General features: G+C 41.9%; 1 protein-coding gene and 1 pseudogene across 1 annotated transcript in view; one reads left to right on the top strand and one right to left on the bottom strand.

The window, feature by feature from the left end:
• The window catches only part of APPBP2 (amyloid beta precursor protein binding protein 2), a 77,382-nt gene that overhangs the window by 4,254 nt on the left and 49,425 nt on the right, over window positions 1-23,703 (top strand). Inside the window, exon 2 of the mRNA XM_039476389.2 lies at window positions 20,848-20,936. Within this exon, the coding sequence (XP_039332323.1) occupies window positions 20,848-20,936 (89 nt within the window). The remainder of the gene's footprint in view (window positions 1-20,847; window positions 20,937-23,703) is intronic.
• On the bottom strand, window positions 11,461-11,972 carry LOC120366839 (splicing factor 3B subunit 6 pseudogene; annotated as a pseudogene).

The following is a 23,703-nucleotide window of genomic DNA, read 5'->3' as shown; positions in this document are numbered from 1 at the left end:
AAGCCTAGATGTGTAAGCCTACATGGTAAAGTCTACTGCACACCTAGGTTATATGGGATAGCCTGTTGCTGTTAGGCTACAAACTTGTACAGCGTTGTTACTTTACTGAGTACTGTAGGCAGTTGTAACATAGTAGTATGTCTGTATCTAAACCAGGGGTGTCCAATCTTTTGGCTTCCCTGGGCCATGTTGGAAGAAGATAAATTGTCTTGGGCCACACATAAAATACGCTAACTGATAAGCTGAGGGGAAAGAAAAAAGGAAAAACAATCTTATAATGTTTTAAGAAAGTTTATGAATTTCTGTTGGGTCGCATTCAAAGCCATCCTCGGGGCCAGGTGTGATGGCTCATGCCTGTAATCACAGCTTTTCTGGAGACAGAGGCACGAAGATAGCTTGAGCCCAGGAGTTTGAGACCTGCCTGGGTGAGATAGCGAGACCCCATTCTTCACAAAAAGGAAAAACAAAAAGTATAACTGAAAGCTGTCCTGGGGCACATGCGGCCCGCTGGCTGTACATTGGGCAAGCTTGATCTAAACATAGAGAAGTTACAGTAAAAATACAGTATAAAAGATAAGAAATGGTACACCTATATGGGACACTTAACATAAATGGAGCTTTTAGGACTGAAAGTTGCTTTGGTAAGTCACTGAGTAGGTGGTGAGTGCATGCGAAAGCCTAGGACATCATCGTACACTACTGTAGATGTTATAAACAACGTATACTTAGACTACTTGAAATTACTGTTAAAAAATAAAGTAATTGGACTGCAATGTCACTAGGCAATAGGAACTCTTCAGTTCTATTGTAATCTTATGGGACCACCTTTGTATATGCAGTTGGTTGTTGACCAAAATGTTAGGTGGCATGTGATTGTAGTGGCTTGGATTCTGAAAGTTTTCTCTCCAACCATTTTGGTATAAAAGTGGATAAGATGAAGTGAAAGAATTGTAAGCCAGATGCAGCAATACATGCCTGTAGTCCCATCCTAGCTACCGAGGAATCTGAGGCAGGAGATGGTTTGAGCACAGAAGATGGAGGTTGTAGTGTGCTAGCTGTTGTTTTGCCTGTGAATACTGCCCTTCAACCTGGGCAACACAGTGAGACCTTGTCTCTTTGAAAAAAATTGTAGAACTCTATACAGAGTGAAAGAAAATAGACAGGGGGCTGCATTCTTATTCTAAAGAATGAAGTTTGTGGTCAGGCATGATAGCTCACACCTATAATCCCAGCAGTTTGGGAGGCTGAGCTGGGAGGGTCTCTTGAGTCCAAGAGTTCAAGACTGGCTGGGGGCAATGTGGTGTAAGACTCCATCTTTTTAATAAAATGAAGTTTGCCGGGCGCGGTGGCTCAAGCCTGTAATCCCAGCACTTTGGGAGGCCGAGGCAGGTGGATCACGAGGTCAAGAGATCAAGACCATCCTGGTCAACATGGTGAAACCCCGTCTCTACTAAAGATACGAAAAATTAGCTGGGCATGGTGGCGCGTGCCTGTAATCCCAGCTACTCAGGAGGCTGAGGCAGGAGAATTGCCTGAACCCAGGAGGCGGAGGTTGCGGTGAGCCGAGATCGCGCCATTGCACTCCAGCCTGGGTAACAAGAGCGAAACTCCGTCTCAAAAAAAATAAAATAAAATAAAAATAAAATGAAGTTTATGATCTTTTTATTTTAACTGCTGAAGGTCTATTTTGTGTTTTGTTCCAGATACAAAGTATGCCATACAGTTAAGCTTTACCTAGGTGAAGTGTTTCAGTAATGTTCACAATCTTGATTTTTTTGTTTTTGTTTTTGTTTTTTTTTTGAGACGGAGTTTCGCTCTTGTTACCCAGGCTGGAGTGCAATGGCGCGATCTCGGCTCACCGCAACCTCCGCCTCCTGGGTTCAGGCAATTCTCCTGCCTCAGCCTCCTGAGTAGCTGGGATTACAGGCACGCGCCACCATGCCCAGCTAATTTTTCGTATCTTTAGTAGAGACGGGGTTTCACCATGTTGACCAGGATGGTCTTGATCTCTTGACCTCGTGATCCACCTGCCTCGGCCTCCCAAAGTGCTGGGATTACAGGCTTGAGCCACCGCGCCCGGCCGATTTTTTTTTAAAAAAACAGTCTCACTCTGTTGCCCAGGCTGTAGTGCAGTGGCACAATCTCAGCTCACTGCAACCTCCACCTCCCAGGTTCAAGTGATTCTCCTGCCTCAGCCTCTCGAGTACCTGGTATTACAGGCACCTGCCACCATGTCCGGCTAATTTTTGCATTTTTAGTAGAGATGGGGGTTTCACCATGTTAGCTAGGCTGGTCTTGAGCTCTTGGCCTTAGGTGATCTGCCAGCCTTTGCTTCCCAAAGTACTAGGATTACAGGAGTGAGCCACTGCACCCAGCCTCCTTAATGATTTTTTAAAAAATTATTTAAAGTATCATGCTGAAAAGAAAAAACAAAATAAAAATAAATATCATGCTGAAAACCGTATGAATTAGGTTCTGATTTAGGATGAGTGTTAATTTTTTTCTTTTTCTCTGTATTTGTATAGCTGTATACAGCTTGAACCAACATTCAGTTTTCTGAGAATTTTAAAAAATTCACTGATGGCCAAGCATGGTGGCTCCTGTCTGTAATCTTAGCACTTTGGAGGCCATGGTGGGAGGATTTTGCTTCAGTCCAGGAGTTTGATACCAGCCTGGGTAACATAGTGAGATCCCATCTCTACAAAAAAGAAAAAATTAGCTGTGTGTCGTGTTGCATGCCTATAGTCTCAGCTACTCAGGAGCCTGAGGCAGTAGGATTGCTTGAGCCCAGGAGGCTGAGGTTGCAGTGAGCTGTCATTGCACCACCATACTCTAGCCTGGGTGACAGGGTGAGACCTTGTCTCAAAACAAAACAAAAAAAGGTTAAATTTGACTACTGAAATTATAAAAGTATCAGAAGAAATTATTGGGTCAATATTTTGGAATGGGAAATGACTGAAATCTCTTTAGAGAAATTGTTTTTCTTTCTTTTTTAAGAGACAAGGCCTCCCTCTGTCTCCCAGGCTGTAGTACAGTGGCATAATCATAGCTTACTGCAGCCTTAAACTCCTGGCCCCAGGTGATCCTCCTGCCTCATCCTCCCAAGTAGCTAGAACTACAGGTGTATGCCACCACACCTAGTTAATTAAAAAATTTTTTTTCTCCTTCTTGTAGGAGATAGTAACAAAAATACCTTAAAACTTTTTTTTTCATAGAGACCAATCATCTCACTTTGTTCCCCAAACTAGTCTTGAACCCTAGCCTCAAGCAGTCTTCCCGCCTCAGCCCCCGCACAGTGTTAGGATTACAGGTGTGAGTCACTGTGCCTGGCCTCAAAAATTATTTTTAAGGTAATGTGCAAATTATGAAAATGTGAAACACTATAAAAATAAGTGGCCAGGAGCAGTGGCTCATACCTGTAATCCCAGTACTTTGGGAGACCAAGGCAGGAGAATTGCTTGAGCCCAAGAGTTCAACACCAGCCTGGGCAACATAGTGAGACACTGTCCTTACCAAAAAAAAAAAAAAACTTATTCAGGCTTGGTGGTGCATGTCTGTGGTTCCAGTTGCTTGAGAGGTTGAGGTGGAAGGATCATTTGAAGCTTCGAAAGTCAAGGCCACTCAGTGACCTGTGATTGTGCCATCGCACGCTAGCCTGGGCAACACAGTGAGAACTTGTCTCAAAGGAAAAAAAAGTAATGTAAAAATAATGTTAAATTCTATCTTTACCTCTTGTCTTACCATCTTGCCAACACTGGAATGCCATCTTGGCATGAAGAAGGCTTTTCTAAGAATGAAACCGAAACCCAGAAGGAAAAAAAGAAATTGATGTGTTGGAATGCATTAAAAAGTAGAGAGCCAGGAGCAGTGGCTCACTCCTGTAATCTGAGAACTTTGGGAGGTCAAGCTGGGAGGATGGCTTGAAGCTAAGAATTCTAGACCTTCCTAGGCAACATAGGGAGACCCTGTCTCTACAAAAAAATTAAAACTTAGCCAGGCACAATGGCCTGCGCCTGTGGTCCCAGCTACCCAGGAGGATCACTTGGGCCTGGGAGGTTCAAGGCTGCAGTGAGTGGTGATCTTTTCACTCCACTCTCAGCCTAGAAGAGTGAGACTCTGTCTCTCACTAACACGTACAGGGTGGGGATGGTTGCTCATGCCTATGATCCCAGCACTTGGGGAGGCCGAGGCAGATAGATCGTCCAACCCTAGGAGTTCAAGAGTAGCCTAGGTAACATGGCAAAATGCTGTCTCTACCAAAAAATAATAATAAATTAGCCAGGCGTGGCGGCATACACCTGTAGTTCCAGTTACTTTGGAGGCTGAGGTGGGAAGATTGCTTGAGCCCAGGATGTGGAGATTGCTGTGAGCCAAGTTCATGCTATTGCACTGCAGACAAAACAAGACTGTCTCAAAAAAAAAAAAAAAAAAAAAAGAGAAAAAGAAATTGTTAGCACACTTTAAAAAAACGCTTTGCAAATGACAGCATTTGATAGACGAAGGGCACGTGTTCTAATACAGGAAGATCTAATTCTAATCAGTTTGAGAAAGGCAGCTAAAGCAACTAATTCATGTCCTGAAAACCTGAACAGCCAGCTTACAGAAGAGGAAATATGAATGGCCAATGAACATTAATGGATACTCAACTGAAATACAAATGCAAATGCAAGATGAAGCCAAATGCAAGAGAATCATGATGATGAAGAAAGAAAAGCTGGAGGAATTAAACTTAATTGTTACCTAGATGTAACAGTTAAGATAATATGGTATTGGCACATGGATTGACAAATAGACCAGTGGGTCAAAATGGACAGTCCAGAAACTGACTGATACATATGCTACCACTAACGTTATGATAAAGGCGATACAGCACTATGATAGGGAAAGGAAAGTCAAACTAATGGTATTGGCCAATTAATTTCTGTATCAGGGAAGAAAGTATCTTGACTTTACCTCACACCACACACAAAAGTCATTTCCAGATAAATTGCTCATCTAAATATGTAAAAACAAAACTGCTTTTTAGAAAAAAAATTTCTTTACGTCAGCAAAGATTAATTAGGATCTCAAAGTAGGTAAATATAAAGTGTGAAAAATTGGTGCTATATTAAGATCAAGAACATCTCGCCGGGCACGGTGGCTCAAGCCTGTAATCCCAGCACTTTGGGAGGCCGAGGCGGGTGGATCACAAGGTCGAGAGATCGAGACCAACCTGGTCAACATGGTGAAACCCCGTCTCTACTAAAAATACAAAAAATTAGCTGGGCATGGTGGCGCGTGCCTATAATCCCAGCTACTCAAGAGGCTGAGGCAGGAGAATTGCCTGAACCCAGGAGGCGGAGGTTGCGGTGAGCCGAGATCGCGCCATTGCACTCCAGCCTGGGTAACAAGAGCGAAACTCCGTCTCAAAAAAAAACCAAAAAAACAAAACAACAACAAAAAATCTCATCAAAAGATACCATTAAGCAAATGAAAAATCAAGCCACAGAGTGGGAGAAGATATTTGCAGTACCTGTATCTGACAAAGGACTCATCGTACACCTAAATAATTATACATTATTAATAGCAGAGAAAAAGCCAGGCACAGTGGCTCATGCCTGTAATCCCATCACTTTGGGAGGCTAAGGCAGGTAGATCACCTGAGGTCAGGAGTTTGAGACAAGTCTGGCCAACATGGTGAAACCACATCTCCACTAAAAATAAAAAAAAAATTAGCCGGGCATGGTGGCAGGCATTTGTAACCCCAACTACTTGCGAGGCTGAGGCAGGAGAATTGCTTGAACCTAGGAGGTGGAGGTTGCAGTGAGCTGAGATTGCTCTGTTGGACTCTGGGCTGGGGACACAGTGAGACTGTGTCTTTAAAAAAAAAAAAAGTAGTAGAGAAAAATACTTAGGTTTTTTTTTTTTGGTTGTTTTTGTTTTGTGTTTTGTTTTGTTTTTAATGAAGAGAACTTAAATAGGCATCCCAAAAGAGAATATTCAAAGGGCTAGTGAAACATTTAGAAAGTAACTCAACCTTATTTTCTCTTCAGAGAAGTACTGTTTTACTTGTACAACCGTCACAGTGACAAAATGAAAATGTAAACAAGGATATGGAAAAATAAAAAACTCTCATACATTGTTAGTGGAAATGTTAAGTTGATAATGCCATTTTGGAAAAGTGGCATTATCTGCTAAAACTGAACGTAAACACACCCAGTAAGCCAGTAATGCTACTTCAAGATATATATGCTTATGAATGTTCATAGCACCACTGTTCATAATAGCTCCAAAGTGGAAATTGTCCAAATTCCCATCAACAGAAGAATTAATATTAATAAATAGTGGGATAATCATATAGTAGAATATTATACAATGAAAATAAATGAACAACTACTACTTGAAATAATATGATTAACTCTTGCAAATGATACTGAGTGAAATAAAGCAGTCACAGGAATGTATACCATAGGTTCCTAAACTTTCTCGCTTTGTAATACTTGGTTCATGGCAACCCCAGGCTTAAAGAAATACCTGACAGTTCTGTTTATTAAATAATGAGATCCAAAAAAAACTTAATATTGTTTATGTCATAACAACTTAAGATCTGTTTTTTAAAATGCGTAAGAATTGAAAGAAAAAACTTTCATTCTTAGACAACCACATTAACTAATGGGATATTTGTTTGTTGGGCAGTATACAGCATCTCAAACCTTGGAATCAGACCGGATACCACCACTCTCATCTTTTTTTTTTTTTTTGAGATGGAGTCTCACTCTGTCGCCCAAGCTGGAGAGCAGTGGCATGATCTCTGCTCACTGCAACCTCTGCCTCAGCCTCCTCGGTAGGTGGGATTACAGGTGCGCACCACACACCTGGCTAATTTTTTACATTTTCAGTAAAGACCGAGTTTCACCATGGCTAGGCTGGTTTCAGACTCCTGACCTCAAGTGATTGCCTGCCTTAGCCTCCCAAAGTGCTGGGTTACAGGCATGAGCGACTGCGTCCAGCCTCAACTTATATTCCTTACTGACTTTTGCGTATTACTCTGTTATCACAGCAACCACTGAAAACACAGCTTCATAAAGATGTCATTGAAAGCAATGTAGTGTACCAATCTAGTAGTTGCAACAATTGCAGATGCAACAAATGCAGATGTTGAATGTCATATTTGATGTCATGCAGATGTTTCTCTCATATTAAGAAGATCTTGTAGTTCCCCACGGCACCTTGGTGCAGAGTTTGGAAATTGTGGGTGTATAATATATTCCCATTTATAAGTTCAAAACAGGCAAAATTTAGGTGTTGGAAGTTAGGAGACCCTATCCTTGCATAGTAGTGATGATGCAGGGACAGAGGTGAGGCTTCTGAGATTTTGGTTATACTTTTTTATGATCTGGATGCTGATTACAAGTGAGAATTTATCAAGCTTCACATTTAAAATATGAGTTGTGTACTCTTCTATATGAATGTTTTACTTTTATTTAAAAAATTTAATATAAGCCAGGTGTGGTGGCTCATGCCTGTAATCCCAGCACCTTGGGAGGCCAAGGCTGGTGGATCACCTGAGCTCAGGAGTTTGAGACCAGTCCTGTCAACATGGTGAAAACCCATCTCTGTTAAAACTATAAAAATTAACTGGGCATGGGCTTATGCCTGTAATCCCAGCTACTTGAAAGGCTGAGGCAGGAGATTAGCTTGAACCCGGGAGGCGGAGGTTGCAGTGAGCTGAGATTGCACCACTGCACTCCAGCCTGGGAGACACAGTGAGTCTCTGTCTCAAAAAAAAAATTTGTTTTGAGACAGAGACTCATTGTGTCTCCCAGGCTGGAGTGCAGTTGCTCATGTCTGTAATCCCAACACTTTGGGGGCCAAAATGGGTGGATTACTTGAGGTCAGAAGTTTGACACCTGCCTGGACAACATGGTGAAACCCCATCTCTACTAAAAATAAAAAAATTAGCTGGGCGTGGTGGCGAGTGCCTGTAATCCCAGCTACTCGGGAGACTGAGGCAGAAAAATCACTTGAACCTGAGAGATGGCAGTTGCAATGAGCTGAGATTGTGCTACTGCACCCCAGCCTGGGTGACAGAGTGAGACCCTGTCTCAAAAAAAAAGTTCTAAAATAATATCAGATTGCCTTTACCTATCAGATTGTCATGGTTGAAAAATTCAAATCACTCATACCCTTTAACCAACAATACTATTTAAATAATTTTTCCTCCAGGAATACTTGTTGAATATGTGGAAAATCCTATTCAAGGATATTCAGTGTTTGTTCATAAACAGCATTGTTTACGATGGCAAAGTTGAAAACAACCGTATGCTAAACAGGAATGGAATATCATAGTGTGTTTATAAAGAATGAGTATTCTATATATACTGGAGTAGAGATGCCAGAACATAGAGCAAGTAGGGAGAATAAAAAGTTTGTTACAAAGTAGTATGAATAGAATAATCTTACGTGTGTGTTTTGTTTTTGCTTTTTTGGTAGAAATGGGGTCTGACGTTGGCTGGGTGCATTGGCTTACACCTGTAATCTTAGCACTTTGGGAGGCCGAGGTGGGTGGATCACGAGATCAGGAGTTCGAGACCATCCTGGCCAATATGGTGAAACCCTGTCTCTACTAAAAATATAAAAATTAGCCAGGCGCAGTGGCAGGCGCCTGTAATCCCAACTACTCGGGAGGCTGAGGCAGGAGAATCACTTGAACCCAGGCAGCAGAGGTTGTAGTGAACCAAGATCACACCATTGCACTCCAGCCTGGGTGACAGAGTGAGACTCTGTCAAAAAAAAAAAAAAAAAAAAAAAACCTGTCAAGGTCATAGAAAGTCTCAGAAACTGTCACAGCCACGAAAATCCCAAAGAGACATGGCAACTAAATGTAAGGGGCTTTCTTGGAGGGGATCCAGAACACAAAAAGGACATTAGGTAGACTAAGAAATCTGAATAAATTATGGACTTTAGTTAATAATGATGTATGAGTATTTGTGCATTAATTGTAGCAAACATGCCACACTAATGTAAGATGTTAACAATGGAAGAAACTGGAAACTGGGCCTAAGGTATACGGTAACCTTAGGATCACTTGAGCTGGGAGTTCAAAGCTGCAGTGAGCTATGATCATTCCACGCCACTGCACTCCAGCCTGGGTGATAGAGTGAGACCTTGTCTCTTAAAAAGAAAAAAAAAAAGCCAAGCATGGTGGCTCATGCCTATATGCCTATAACCCCAGCAGTTTGGGAGGCTGAGGCAAGTGGGTCACGAGGTTGGGAGTTCAAGAACAGCCTGGCCAACATAGTGAAACCCCATATCTACTAGAAATACAAAAATTAGCCGGCGTGGTGGTGGGCATCTGCAGTTCCAGCTACTCTACTCGGGAGCCTGAGGCAGGAGAATTGTTTGAACCTGGGAGGCAGAGGTTGCAGTGAGCCGAGTTGCACCATTGCACTCCAGCCTGGGCAACAGAGTGAGACTCCATCTCAAAAAAAAAAAAAAAAATTAGAGGCTAGGAACAGTGGCTCACACCTGTAATTGCAGCACTTTGCAAGGCTGAGGTGGTCAGATCACCTGAGGTCTGGAGTTCATGACCAGCCTAACTAACATGGAGAAGCCCTGTCTCTACTAAATATACAAAATTAACTGGGTGTGGTGGTGCATGCCTGTAATCCCAGCTACTTGGGAGGCTGAGAATTGCTTGAACCCAGGAGGCGGAGGTTGCGGTGAACCAAGATCATGCCATTGCACTCCAGCCTGGGCAGCAAGAGTGAAACTCTGTCTTAAAAAAACAAAAAGAAGAGGAGGAGGAGGAAGAAAAAGAAGGAGGTTTGTAGCAAGTGTATTGGTGCCATTTTCTCAAAAGCATGTGTTCACTTCTTATCTCTGTGTCACATTTTGGTAATTCTTGTGATATTTCAATTTTTTTCATTATTATGATATATGTTACGGTGTTATGGTGATGTGTGATCAGTGATCCTTGATATTACTATTTAAATTGTTTTGTGGCACCACCAGCCACACCCATATCAGACAGAAAACTTAATTAATAAATGACTACTGAAAAAAAAAAAGAAATGGGGTCTGACTATGTTGCCCAGCCTGGTCTTGAATTTCTGGCCTTAGGCGTTCTTCCTGCCTTGACTTCCCAAAGTGCTAGCATTACAGGTATGAGCCACCTTGCCTATCCTCCATTGTGGGTTTTTTGTTTGTTTATTTTTTTATTTTTATTATTTTTTTTTTTTTTGAGACAGAGTTTCGCTCTTGTTACTCAGGCTGGAGTGCAATGGTGCGGTCTCGGCTCACCGCAACCTCTGCCTCCCGGGTTCAGGCAATTTTCCTGCCTCAGCCTCCTGAGTAGCTGGGATTACAGGCACGCACCACCACGCCCAGCTAATTTTTTGTATTTTTAGTAGAGATGGGGTTTCACCATGTTGACCAGGATGGTCTTGATCTCCTCGGCCTCCCAAAGTGCTGGGATTACAGGCGTGAGCCACTGCGCCCTGCTTGTTTGTTTATTTTGAGACAGAATCTCGCTCTTTTACTTAGGCTGGAATGCAGAAGTACAATCACCACTCACTGCAGCCTCCACCTCCTAAGCTCAAGTGATTCTCCCTAGTAACTGGGACTTACAGTTGTGTACTGCCATGCCCAGCTAATTTTTGTATTTTTTCCAAAGATAAGGTTTTGCCTCATGGTTCAGGCCGGTGTTGAACTCCTGGGTTCAAGTGATATTCCTGCCTCAGCCTTCCAAAGTGTTGGGATTATAGGTGTGAGCCACCATTCCTGGCCGTTTTTGCTTTTTTTCCTTAATGTGGGGAAAATATATGTATATTTATGTGTTTGCATTGAAAGAAAAATATAGGGGAACAAAACAAAAAAAATTTTTTTTTTTTTTTTGAGACAGAGTCTCACTCTGTTGCCAGGCGCCAGGCTGGAGTGCAGTGGTGTGATCTCGGCTCACTGCAACCACCACCTCCCGGGTTCAAGCAATTCTCCTGCCTCAGACTCCCAAGTAGCTGGGACTATAGGCATGTGCCACCAAGTCCAGCTAATTTTTGTATTTATTAGTGGAGATGGGTTTTACCATGTTGGCCAGGATGGTCTCAATCTCCTGACCTTGTGATCCGCCTGCCTCGTCCTCCCAAAGTGCTGGGATTACAGGCGTGAGCCACCACACCTGGCCACAAAACAAAATTTTAATGGTGTTTACTTAAGGAGTAGGCTTGCAGTTGCCTTTTACTTTGTACATGTATGCTTTGCTTTCTTTTATTTTATTTTACTTTTGAGATGAAGTTGTACTCTTGTTGCCCAAGCTGGAGTGCAATGGCATGATCTTGACTCACTGCAACCTCCGCCTCCCGGGTTCAAGTGATTCTCCTGCCTCAACCTCCTGAGTAGCTAGGATTACAGGTGTATGCCACCATGCCTGGCTAATTTTTTGTATTTTTAGTAGAAACGGGGTTTCACCGTGTTGGCCAGGCTAGTCTTGAACTCCTGACCTCAGGTGATCCATCCGCCTCAACCTCCCAAAGTGCTAGGATTACAGACGTGAGCCACTGTGCTGGCTTCAAAATAAAAATGTAGAAAACAACATTTATTTTGGTGGATCTGTGTTGATACCATATTTCTCCTTGAGAAGCTTCAACTGTTCCTCCTCCTCCTTTGTGTCCATCTTCTGAAATGCTTTGTTGGCATTGTAGTACAAAACCACAAGTTAACTGTTACAAACATTGACTCTCAATAGGTGATCACAGGCATTCTTGGCAACAAAGATTTCTTCATATATCACATAAGCTGTTCCTCTAGTTTCAGGTGTGTTCCCCACTCTGATTTGGTGAATAGTTCCATATTTGCCAAATATATCATACATTGATTCAATTGTGATTTCGTATGACAAATTTCTTATTTACAGTATTCGATTTGCTTCAGGTGGAAGTCGAATGCTTGCCCTCTTAGCCACTTGCATTGCTCTCTTGGTGGGCTGATGAGGTTACTGTAGCAAATGCTGAAATTCCTCCAGACATCTCCTGAGCTAGCTGGGCTTCAGGCGCTGCATGGCGTCAGGGGCAGGACATCAACACCCAGGCTCTGCCGGAAGCTGTTAATAGCACCCACAGAATAGCACTGTCTCATACTGAGACACATCCATGTAGTGTTCCCTTTCGAATAGACTCACAGAGCAAAAAAAACAAAAAACAAAAAACACCCAATTTGTTTTTTTTTTAAGACTTTCAGATTTATTTCTGAAACTGTATACTCTGTTTTCAGCACTTTTTTTTTTTTTCCCCCTGAGACGAGTCTTCTGTTGCCCAGGCTGGAGTGTAATGGGGTAGTCTCAGCTCACTGCAACCTCCACCTCCTAGGTTCAAACGATTCTCCTGCCTCAGCCTCCTGAGTAGCTGAGATTACAGGCACGCGCCACCATGCCCAGCTGATTTTTTGTATTTTTAGTAGAGACGGGGTTTCACTATCTTGGCCAGGCTGGTCTCAAACGCTTGACCTCGTGATCCGCCCACTTTGGCATCCCAAGGTGCTGGGATTACAGATGTGAGCCACTGCTTGCTCCCAGCTCTATTCAACATTCTTGAAGTGCTAACCAATACAATTAGAAATTAGTAAAAATTGGCAAAGTCAACTGAAAAACTATAGCAGTAAAGGAGCTGATTACACGTTTATAATTAAAAATTCAATTTTTCTGTATGCAGTATAAGAAAGATTATATCTGATTCAAAATAATAAAACACCCCAAGGAGTAAATCCGAAAAGACACTCAAAAGTCTTCAATAAATTTAGAAGAGACAGTATTTTGTTCCTAGATCGGAAGATTTGGGGTTTTAAATAAGTAACTCTTCCCAGAATCTGTATGTTCAGTGTAAATTTAATCAGAATCCCCAGAACAGTTCTTAGAACCAAGTTAAAAAATTTAAAAATGTGTAGTGGGAAAATATATATATATAATATAATAGAGGATTAAAGTTTATTCAGCATATTCCAAACTCTTGCAAATCAATAAGAAAAGGAGACTGAGACCGGGCGCGGTGGCTCAAGCCTGTAATCCCAGCACTTTGGGAGGCCGAGGCGGGTGGATCACGAGGTCGAAAGATCGAGACGATCCTGGTCAACATGGTGAAACCCCGTCTCTACTAAAAATACAAAAAAACTAGCTGGGCGTGGTGGCGCATGCCTGGTATCCCAGCTACTCAGGAGGCTGAGGCAGGAGAATTGCCTGAGCCCAGGAGGCAGAGGTTGCGGTGAGCCGAGTTCGCGCCATTGCACTCCAGCCTGGGTAACAAGAGGGAAACTCCGTCTCAAAAAAAAAAAAAGAAAAGAAAAGGAGACTGAAAAGTATGCCATTATGTTGACAGTGATTTTTCTATGTAGATGGTAAAATTGAGCAATTCTTTTTGAAATTCCCTACATTTTCTAATGTTCTTAAAAACATAAATTCTGAAATCAGAGGAAACAAATATTTTACAGTTGGTTATCTAGAATACAGAATGAGTTTTCTTGTAGAGGCAGAATGTATTTTCTTTTCTTTTTTTTTTTTTTTTTTTGAGACAGAGTCTTGCTTTGTCACCAGGTACCAGGCTGGAGTGCAGTGGTGCAATCTCGGCTCACTGCAGCCTCCGCCTCCCAGGTTCAAGCAATTCTCCTGCCTCAGCCTCCCTAGTAGCTGACTACAGGCGCACCCCAGCATGCCCAGCTAATTTTTATATTTTTTAGTAGAGAGGGAGTTTCACCATGTTGGCCAGGATGGTTTCAATCTCTTGACCTTGTGGTCCACCCACCTTGGCCTCCCAAGGTGCTGGGATTACAGGTGTGAGCCACTATGCCTGGCCAGAACGTCTTTTCTTATGGCTATACTGACCTCTCCTTCTGCCTCATAGGAACACTTTGATTTTCACCACATATTGGTAGTAAAGCTTCAAGAAGAGAAGCTGAGAAACTTATTCCAAATACAGAGATTGCTGGTATATATTGTGTTATGTTTGACTGGTTATTGCTGGCTACGCCTTAACATCCAGATAGATTTTTGTTTTGAACTTCCGTTTGTACTATGGTAACATCTCCTACCTTTAACACAATTATACTGTCTTGACAATTATGCCATTGACCTATAAAGTGAAGTATACAGTAGGAGAATCTGGGTAAATACACAGTTCATTCTTTTAACCATTGGAGGAAAAAAAACTCTTAATTTCTTGTTGCATGGATGATTGACCTAGTGACATCATCATCATAAATTGACAGCATATTTAAGTTTTAGTATTTTCTGAAATGACACTGTAATCAAACAACAGATAAAGGACATTAAATGTATGGTATAAAGTACAAAGAAAAGAAATGTCAATATTCTAATATAACTTTTTTTTTTTTTGAGATGGAGTTTTGCTCTTGTTGCCCAGGCTGAAGTGCAATGGGGCGATCTTGGCTCACTGAAACTACCACACCGCCTCCTGGGTTCAGGCGATTCTCCTGCCTCTGCCCTCTGAGTAGCTGGGATTACAGGCATGCACCACCACACCTGGCTGATTTTGTATTTTTAATAGAGACGTCTCCATGTTGGTCAGGCTAATCTTAAACTCTTGACCTCAAGTGATTTGCCCACCTTGGTCTGCCAAAGTGCTGGAATTACAGGCATGAGCCACTATACCTGGTCTATAATTTTTTCAGAGTACAGATGAATTTTTTTTCTCCAGAGACAAGATCTCACTTTGTCATCCAGGCTGTAGTGTAGTGGTGCAGTTATAGCTCACTGCAGCCTCAACCTCCCAGGCTCAGACAATCCTCCCACCTCAGCCTCTCAAGTACCTGGAACCACAGGCACATGTCACCACACTTGGCTATTTGTTGTTGTTGTGTTTTTTTGTTTGTTTGTTTGTTTGTTTGTTTGTAGAGATGGGGGAATCCCTACATTGTCCAGGCTGGCCTCAAACTCCTGGGCTCAAGCAGTCCTCCCACCTTGGCCTCCCAGAGTCCTGGAATTACAGATGTGAGCCACTACACCCAACATCAGATGAGTGTTTTACTTTTTAAAATTGTTTTTGAGGCTGGATTTTGCTGTGTTGTCCAGGCTGGAGCGCAGTGGTATAATCATGACTCACTACAGCCTCAACCTTTGGGGCTCAAGTGATCCCTCTGCCTCAGCTGCCCAAGTAGTTGGGACTACAGGTATGTACGACCACATCTGGCTAATTTTTTATTTATTTTGTGGCGACGGGGGTCTTGCTACATTGCCCATGCTGGTCTCGAACTTCTGGTCTCAAGCAGTCCTCTCGTCTTGGCTTGCCAAATTGCTGGGATTATAGGTGTGAGCCACCATGCCAGCCTTCAGAATCATGTAAGTGAAGATAACACATGTTTGTTAAATGAAACATATTCTTCTTTTATGTTAAAGGTAAAGGATACATTTATAAGATTTTTCTGTTTTAGAAAATTAAATATGTACAAAAATAGAATAGAATAATAGATTCCTATATGTCTGCCACCTAGCTTTAACAGTTATCAATTCTTGGCCAGTCTTGTTACTAAATCTCTTCTTCCCTTCACTTTCCCCTTTCATGTAGTGTTGGGAAGCAAATCTAGACATCAGATAATTTCATCTATACATATTTTACATACTATTCATCTATACATATTCATACTATACTGTTATAACACCTAAGGAAAATTAACAATAGTTCTTTAATGTTCTTAAATATACAGTCACTGTTCAAATTTTCAGTTGTTTCAAATGTGTATTTTATTTTATTTTATTTATTTTTATTTTTTTTTTTTTGAGATGGAGTCTTGTTCTGTCACCTAGGCTGGAATGCAGTGGCATTATCTTGGCTCACTGCAACCTCTGCCTCCCAGGTTCCAGCAATTCTCCTGCCTTAGCCTCCTGAGTAGCTGGGGTTACAGGCGTGTGCCATCATGCCTGGCTAATTTTTGTATTTTTAGTAGAGACAGGGCTTCACCATGCTGGCCAGGTTGGACCGAACTCCTGACCTCGTGATCCACCCGCCTTGGCCTCCCAAAGTGCTGGGATTACAGGCGTGAGCCACCATGTCTGGCCTCAGATGTGTATATTTTTATAGTTTGCTTGTTTGGATCAGGTAAGTTTCACAGGTTAACATTTTGTTGATATACATTTTGAGTCTCTCTTATCTATAGTTTGTTTACCTTTCCTTCTGTTTTCTTTTCTTTGCAACTTATTTGTTGAAGAAACACATTCCTTTGTCCTGCAAACTCTACAGAGTTTCCTGAAGTCTCAATTTTGCTGATCAGTATATATAGCATTTTCATCTCCCCTCTGAAAGACCTGGATGTGTTTGTGTCTGTGTGGGAACTTCATGAGTTTCACTGGTTTCAGACCTTTTTAATGCCATATTCTGAGTTTGGCGTCTGTAAATCATCTAGGTAGTATGAATTTGGACCAGGTACCCATGTATATCCTGGGCTGGAGGTTTCAGTTTTTCATAGGAGACTTGCTAAGGCTAGAGGAGATGTAGACTTCTTTAGGCAGGTAGTTAATCTCCAGGTCTCTTTGCTTACAGAATATACTGCCTCAGCTCCTTTCTGAACTTTGATACTGTAGCTTGAAACCATTCAGAGTTATAAACTACTCTGTTTTTCTTCTTTCCTAGCTGCTTTCAAGTTTGTATTTTCTTAATTTTTGGCAACTCTGGAGTTTCTATGCTTGGTTTCAGTTTAGCTGTTTATCCAAAAGTTACTTTGTGATTTTTTTTTTTTTTAAATATCCAGCCTTTGTATGTTCGAAAAAGGGTTGAAAGGCTAGCATCTTTGTCAGTGCTACCTGCCATATTGCTAGAAATGTTACTCGCAATTTCTCTACATCTGAAGTTCTTGGAGTATATATTTTATTTGTGTTCTTAAAGCAGTTTGTCTGCCTTTGTTGTATAATCTGTGAAAATTTTTTTTGTCTTTTGAAAGATTCTAAATTTTTTGAGATTAGAGAACAGTTCTACAAAATAATACAAAAATTAACCAGGTGTTGGTGACTCACACCTTTAGTCCCAGCTACTCCGGAGGCTGAGACTGAAGCATCTCTTGAGTTCAGGAAGCAGAGGCTGCAGTGAGCTAGGATTGCGCTGCTGCACTGCAGCCTGAGCAATAGAGTGAGGGGAGAGAGGGGAGATGGGAAAAAGAAAGAGAGAGCGAGAGAAAGAAGGAAAGGAAGGAAGGAAGGGAAAGGAAAGGAAGAAAGGAAAGAAAAGAAAAAGAAACAGCTTGGCTGGGTGTAGCAGCATGTGTCTACTTGGAAAGTTGAGATAGGAGACTCTCTTGAGCCCAGGAATTGGAGGTTGCAGTGAACTATGGTCACACCACTGCACTCCAGCCATGGTGACAGTGAGACCCTGTCTCAAAAAAATGAAAATGAAAGGTTACAGTCTGATTGGAGAGGCAGTAGTAAACTGTGGAAATGAGGTTTTTCCTAAAGTGTCAAAGTTACCAACCAGATTAACCTGGATAATTTCAGTAAATAAGGGTGTACTATAATAGCTATTTGATTTATTGTTGATTTAGAGTAGAGACTATGTGTTGAATTTTTTGTGTCTTCTGAGGTTCTGAATTCCATATAAAGTAGGTAAGTACCAATTTGGATTATTGATTTAGAAAATTATTTAATGGGACCAGGCATGGTAGCTCATGCCTCTAATCCCAGCACTTCAGGAGGCTGAGGTGGACAGCTCACTTGAGGTCAGGATTTCTAGACCAGCTTGGCTGACATGGAAAAACCCCATCTCTACTAAAATATAAAAGTTAGCATTGCATGGTGGTGCATGCCTGTAATCCCAGCTACTTGGAAGACTGAGGCACGAGAACTTCTTGAACCCAGGAGGTAGAGGTTGCAGTGAGCCAAGATTGTCCCACTGCAGTAACAGAATGAGACTCTGTCTCAAAACAAAAAAAAAGAAAGGCTCAATTGAAGACTACACCCCAGCATTGTGCAATATATCCATGTAACAAACCTGCAGAAAGAAGGGAAGAAAGGAAGGAGGGAGGGAGGAAGGAAGATTTAGTTGAAGCCCACACCCCAGCATTATGCAGTATATTCATGTAACAGACCTGCACATGTACCCCCAAATCTAAAATTTTTGAAAAGAGAGGAAAGAAATTTTTTTTTTTTTTTTTAAATGAGACGGAGTTTCGCTCTTGTTACCCAGGCTGGAGTGCAATGGCGCGATCTCAGCTCACCGCAACCTCCACCTCCTGGGTTCAGGCAATTCTCCTGCCTCAGCCTCCCGAGTAGCGGGGATTACAGGCACGCACCACCACGCCCAGCTAATTTTTTGTGTTTTTAGTAGAGGCGGGGTTTCACCATGTTGACCAGGATGGTCTCGATCTCTTGACCTTGTGATCCACCCACCTCGGCCTCCCAAAGTGCTGGGATTACAGGCTTGAGCCACTGCGCCCGGCCTATATATATATATATATTTTTTTTAAAGAAAATATTGAATGTACTAGGTACTGTGCTAGGTATTGGGAATATAGTGGTGACTATGTCACCTCATAGAAGGTTGAATGTGATGGAATAATAAATTTAACAAATGACTGCTTAAGTGAATGCCTGTATGTCTGAATGCTACCGTGGAGGTAAAAACAAAACAAAACAAAACAAAACAAAAAAAACAGTGTGTCATGAAAAAAATTTTTTTTTTTTTTTTTAGACAGAGTTTCCCTCTTGTTATCCAGGCTGGAGTGCAATGGCGTGATCTTGGCTCACCGCAACCTCCGCCTCCTGGGTTCAGGCAATTCTCCTGCCTCAGCCTCCTGAGTAGCTGGGATTACAGGCACGTGCCACCATGCCCAGCTAATTTTTTGTATTTTTAGTAGAGACGGGGTTTCACCATGTTGACCAGGATGGTCTCGATCTCTCGACCTCGTGATCCACCCGCCTCGGCCTCCCAAAGTGCTGGGATTACAGGCTTGAGCCCCCGCACCTGGCATGAAAAAGTTTTAACAGGACACAGAATTTAGATTGCCGAGTCAGAGGAAGGTCTCTGTAAGGAAGTAACAGTAGTTGAGAGGATTTGGATGAGTTATAAACTAACCAGGCAAAGAATCATGTTTCCAGTGCTTCATGTAGAGGTAGTAGCATATATTTGCAAAGGTTATGAGCTGTAAGAAAGCTAAGGTAGCAGGAATATAGGGGACGGGGAGAAACAGTAGTAAAAGATTAGGTCAGAAAGATAGGCAGGCATCAAACCTGGGGGCAGTGGCTCAGGCCTATAATACCAGCACTTTGGGAGTCCTAGGCAGGAGTATCACTTTAAGCCCAAGAGTTCATAGACCATGCTAGGCAACATAGTATGACCCCGTCTCTACAAAAAAATAGAAAAATTAGCCAGGCATGGTTGTGCATACCTGTAGTACTAGCTACTATCTGGGGCTGAGGTGGGCGGATTGCTTGAGCCCAAGAAGGAGATTGAGGCTTCATTGAGTCGTGATCATGCCACTGCCCTCCAGCTTGTGAGACAGAGGTGAGACTGTCTCTCAGGGAGGAGAAAAAAAGAAAGAAAAAGGCCAGGCACAGTGGCTCATGCCTGTAAATCCCAGCACTTTGGGAGGCCAATTACTTGAACCTGGGAGGCAGTGAGCAGAGATCGTGCCACTGCACTCCAGCCTGGCAATGGAGCAAGACTCCATCCCAAAAAAGAAAAAAGAAAAATTAAACAGCTGAATATAGAAACTGCCAGTATTCGTTAATAGGACATATTTTCGAACTAAGGCAACAATTTTTCTAAGTTCTGTTTTTAAATCTCATTTAGTAGGATGCACCATTTTTCGGTCATTAAAGGAATCTAGTGAATTGTAAAATACATGAAATTTTGTTTTTAGGCAAAGTAGTTGTATAACTTGTTTTTGTTTTTATTTTTTTTTTGGGACAGTTTCACTCTGTCACTCAGCCTGGAGTGCAGTGTCGTGATCTTGGCTCACTGCAACGTCAGTCTCCTGAGTTCAAGCGATTCTCCTGCCCCATCCTCAAGCAGTTTCCCTTCTCCACCTCCCTAATAGCTGTAATTAGAGGCTCAAGCCACAGCACCCAGCCTTAAAATGTTATTTTAAATAGCAGTTGTAAAATGTTAGAATGTATAAACCATTATGATGTGATTAGAAATCCAGCCGGGCGCGGTGGCTCAAGCCTGTAATCCCAGCACTTTGGGAGGCCGAGGCGGGTGGATCACGAGGTCAAGAGATCGAGACCATCCTGGTCAACATGGTGAAACCCCTTCTCTACTAAAAGTACAAAAAATTAGCTGGGCATAGTGGCGCGTGCCTGTAATCACAGCTACTCAGGAGGCGGAGGTTGCTGGTGAGCCGAGATCGTGCCATAGCACTCCAACCTGGGAAACAAGAGCGAAACTCCGTCTTAAAAAAAAAAAAAAGAAATCCTTCAATTCTGCATTACTATAGACATACTCTACTATTGATGTGTTTTTGAAATGTTATACTCAAGACTGAGCTGAGATTTTTGAGGTGGTCATATTGAGCAGCTCTGTTTTCTGGACATTACCTTTGCCATTATTTTGATAACTTTACATTGACTCTCTAGTTTTGTTTAAGTAAAAAAGTTAACAGGTTAACATTTCTTTAATGATTTTTATCCGTATTTAATAAATACATCATTATACAGTACTCTGTAGTACTTACCATGTTCCAGGTACTGTTCTAGGTGGTTTACAAATACCAATTTATAACGATTATATACAACTATTAAAATATTTTTATATTGTAGAAATTTGTTAGTGTTACATTTCTTTTAAGTATCCTTCCTGAAATAAATTATATTTATCAAATATAATTAAAGTAAAAATAAAATTGTAGAATTTTAAAATCATAATTATTTGTTTTTTATTTCAGCTTTACCAACAGGGACGCTTATGTCAACTGGGCAGTGAATTTTGTGAATTGGAAGTTTTTGCTAAAGTACTGAGAGCTTTGGATAAAAGGTAAATTCTTTTTTAAAAAATTGTGGTAAAATAATACGTAACATAAAGTTTACCATTTTAACCAAATTCAGTGGCATTAAGTATATTCACATTGTGCAACCATCAGCACCATTCATTTCCAGAACTTTTTCATTGCCCTAAATAAAAACTCCTTATCCATTAAATAGTAGTTCCCCATTCCCTCCTCCCTTTATCCTGTGCAGCCGCCATTGTACTTGAGATGAGTTTGACTGCTCTGATATCCCATATAAGTGGAATCCTATCATGTTTATCCTTTTGTGTGTGTTGTATTTCATTTAGCATAATTTTTTTTTGAGATGGAGTTTTGCAGCCTCCACCTCCCAGGTTCAAGTGATTTTCCTGCCTCAGCCTCCCCAGTAACTGGGATTACAGACATGTGCCACCATGCCTGGCTAATTTTGTATTTTTAGTAGAGACAGGGTTTCTCCATGTTGGTAAGGCTGATCTCAAACTCCCGACCTCAAGTGATCTGCCTGCCTCGGCCTCCCAAAGTGCTGGGATTACAGGCATGAGCCACCGCGCCCGCCCTCATTTAGCATAATGTTTTTAAGGGTCATCTATGTTGTAGTACAAGTCAGAATTTCATTTCTTTTTGTGGCTTGATTACATTCCATTGTGTGCATATACCACATTTTGTTTATTCATTTGTCATGTCAGTGGATATTTGGGTTCTTCCTACCTTTTGGCTAGTGTGAATAATACTGCTGTGAACATGAGTGTAGAAATGACTTTTGAAGTCCCTGCCTTCAGTTATTTTGGTTATATACCCAGAAGTTGAATTGCTGGATTATATGGTAATTCTATTTTTATTTATTTTTTAAGAGACTTAGTTTCTCTGTATTGTATAGGCTGGCCTTGAACTCGTGGACTCAAGGGATTCTCCGCTCTCAAGCTCCCTGCTAGCTGGTTCTACAGGTGCTTATGCCATTGCACCCAACTCCTGTTTCCAATTTTTTTGAGGAACTGTCATACCATTTTCCATACTTTATTTTTTTTGAGACGTAGTCTTGCTCTGTTGCCTAGGTTGGAGTTCAATGGCATGTTCATAGCCCAATGCAAACTCAAACTCTCCTTGGCTTAAAGCCATCCACCCACCTCAGCCTCCTGAGTAGCTGGGACTATAGGCACATGCTACCACACCCAACTGATTTTTTTTTATTTTTAGTGAAGATGAGGTCTCTCTAGGTTGCCCAGGCTGGTCTCAAACTCCTGGGGCTCAAGTGATCCTCTTGCCTCAGTCTTCTGAAGTGCTGGGACATAAATAGAAAATTTTTTTTTTTTTTTTTTTTGGATACAGAATCTTACTCTGTCACCAGGCTAGAGTGCAGTGACACAATCTCGGCTCACTGCAACCTCCACCTCCTGGGTTCCAGCAATTCTCCTGCCTCAGCCTCCCGAGTAGCTGGGATTACAGGCATGTGCCACCACGCCCAGCAAATTTTTGTATTTTTAGTAGAGAGGGGGTTTCACCATGTTGGCCAGGATGGTCTTGATGTCTTGACCTCATGATCTGCCTACCTTGGCCTCCCAGAGTGCTGGGATTACAGGCATGAGCCACCGTGCCCAGCCAAATTCATTTTTAAGTTACTTTTTTTAAAAACTCCACTACAGCTCTTTTTTTTTTTTTTCTTTTTTTTTTTTTTTTTTCCGAGATGGAGTTTCGCTCTTGTTACCCAGGCTGGAGTGCAATGGTGCGATCTCGGCTCACCGCAACCTCTGCCTCCTGGGTTCAGGCAATTCTCCTGCCTCAGCCTCCTGAGTAGCTGGGATTACAGGCACGTGCCACCATGCCCAGCTAATTTTTTGTATTTTTAGTAGAGACGGGGTTTCACCATGTTGACCAGGATGGTCTCGATCTCTCGACCTCGTGATCCACCCGCCTCGGCCTCCCAAAGTGCTGGGATTACAGGCTTGAGCCACCGCGCCCGGCCTTCTTTTTTTTTTTTTTTTAAATTTATTTAACTTTAGGTGTATACTATATCTGGCATTTCTCCCTATGTATCCTTCCTCACCCTCCCCTCCCCACTGAAGTTACATTTATTTTTGGCTAATGTCTTAATGTGGTTTAGAAATTATTTTGTAAATCTGATTATATCAGAAAATTTAGAATGGATAAAATAATTTTGCCTCGTAAGTGTAGAACCAATATAAATCTATAAAATTGGGCCGGGTGCGGTGGCTCAAGCCTGTAATCCCAGCACTTTGGGAGGCCGAGGTGGGTGGATCACGAGGGCAAGAGATCGAGACCATTCTGGTCAACATGGTGAAACCCCATCTCCGCTAAAAATACAAAAAATTAGCTGGGGATGGTGGTGCGTGCCTGTAATCCCAGCTACTCTGGAGGCTGAGGCAGGAGAACTGCCTGAACCCAGGAGGTGGAGGTTGCGGTGAGCCAAGATCACGCCATTGCACTCTAGCCTGGGTAACAAGAGCGAAACTCTGTCTCAAAAAAAAAAAAAAATCTATAAAATTGTTTCATTGAGAAATTGTTTCAACTGGTTTTTCCATATGCCTGGTATTATTTCACTATGAATTGTGTTTCTTTGCACTTGTTACCAGAACCCCTGTCTTACACTTTTTTCCAGTCACTACTTCCCCTCCCCTAGGGTAACCACTAGATTCATTTTATTTATTTTAGAACATATTAAATGAAATTATACATTTTGTGCCCTTTCGTGTCTGGCTTTTTTTCCCCCAGTATTGTTTTATGAGAATCACTTATGGGCAATTACAGTGTGTTCATTCT

Source organism: Saimiri boliviensis, chromosome 17 (assembly GCF_048565385.1).
Source record: "Saimiri boliviensis isolate mSaiBol1 chromosome 17, mSaiBol1.pri, whole genome shotgun sequence".
NCBI classification, from domain to species: Eukaryota; Metazoa; Chordata; class Mammalia; order Primates; family Cebidae; genus Saimiri; species Saimiri boliviensis.
Note: the sequence above shows the minus strand (reverse complement) of the source record. Positions and strands in the feature narration are given on the sequence as shown.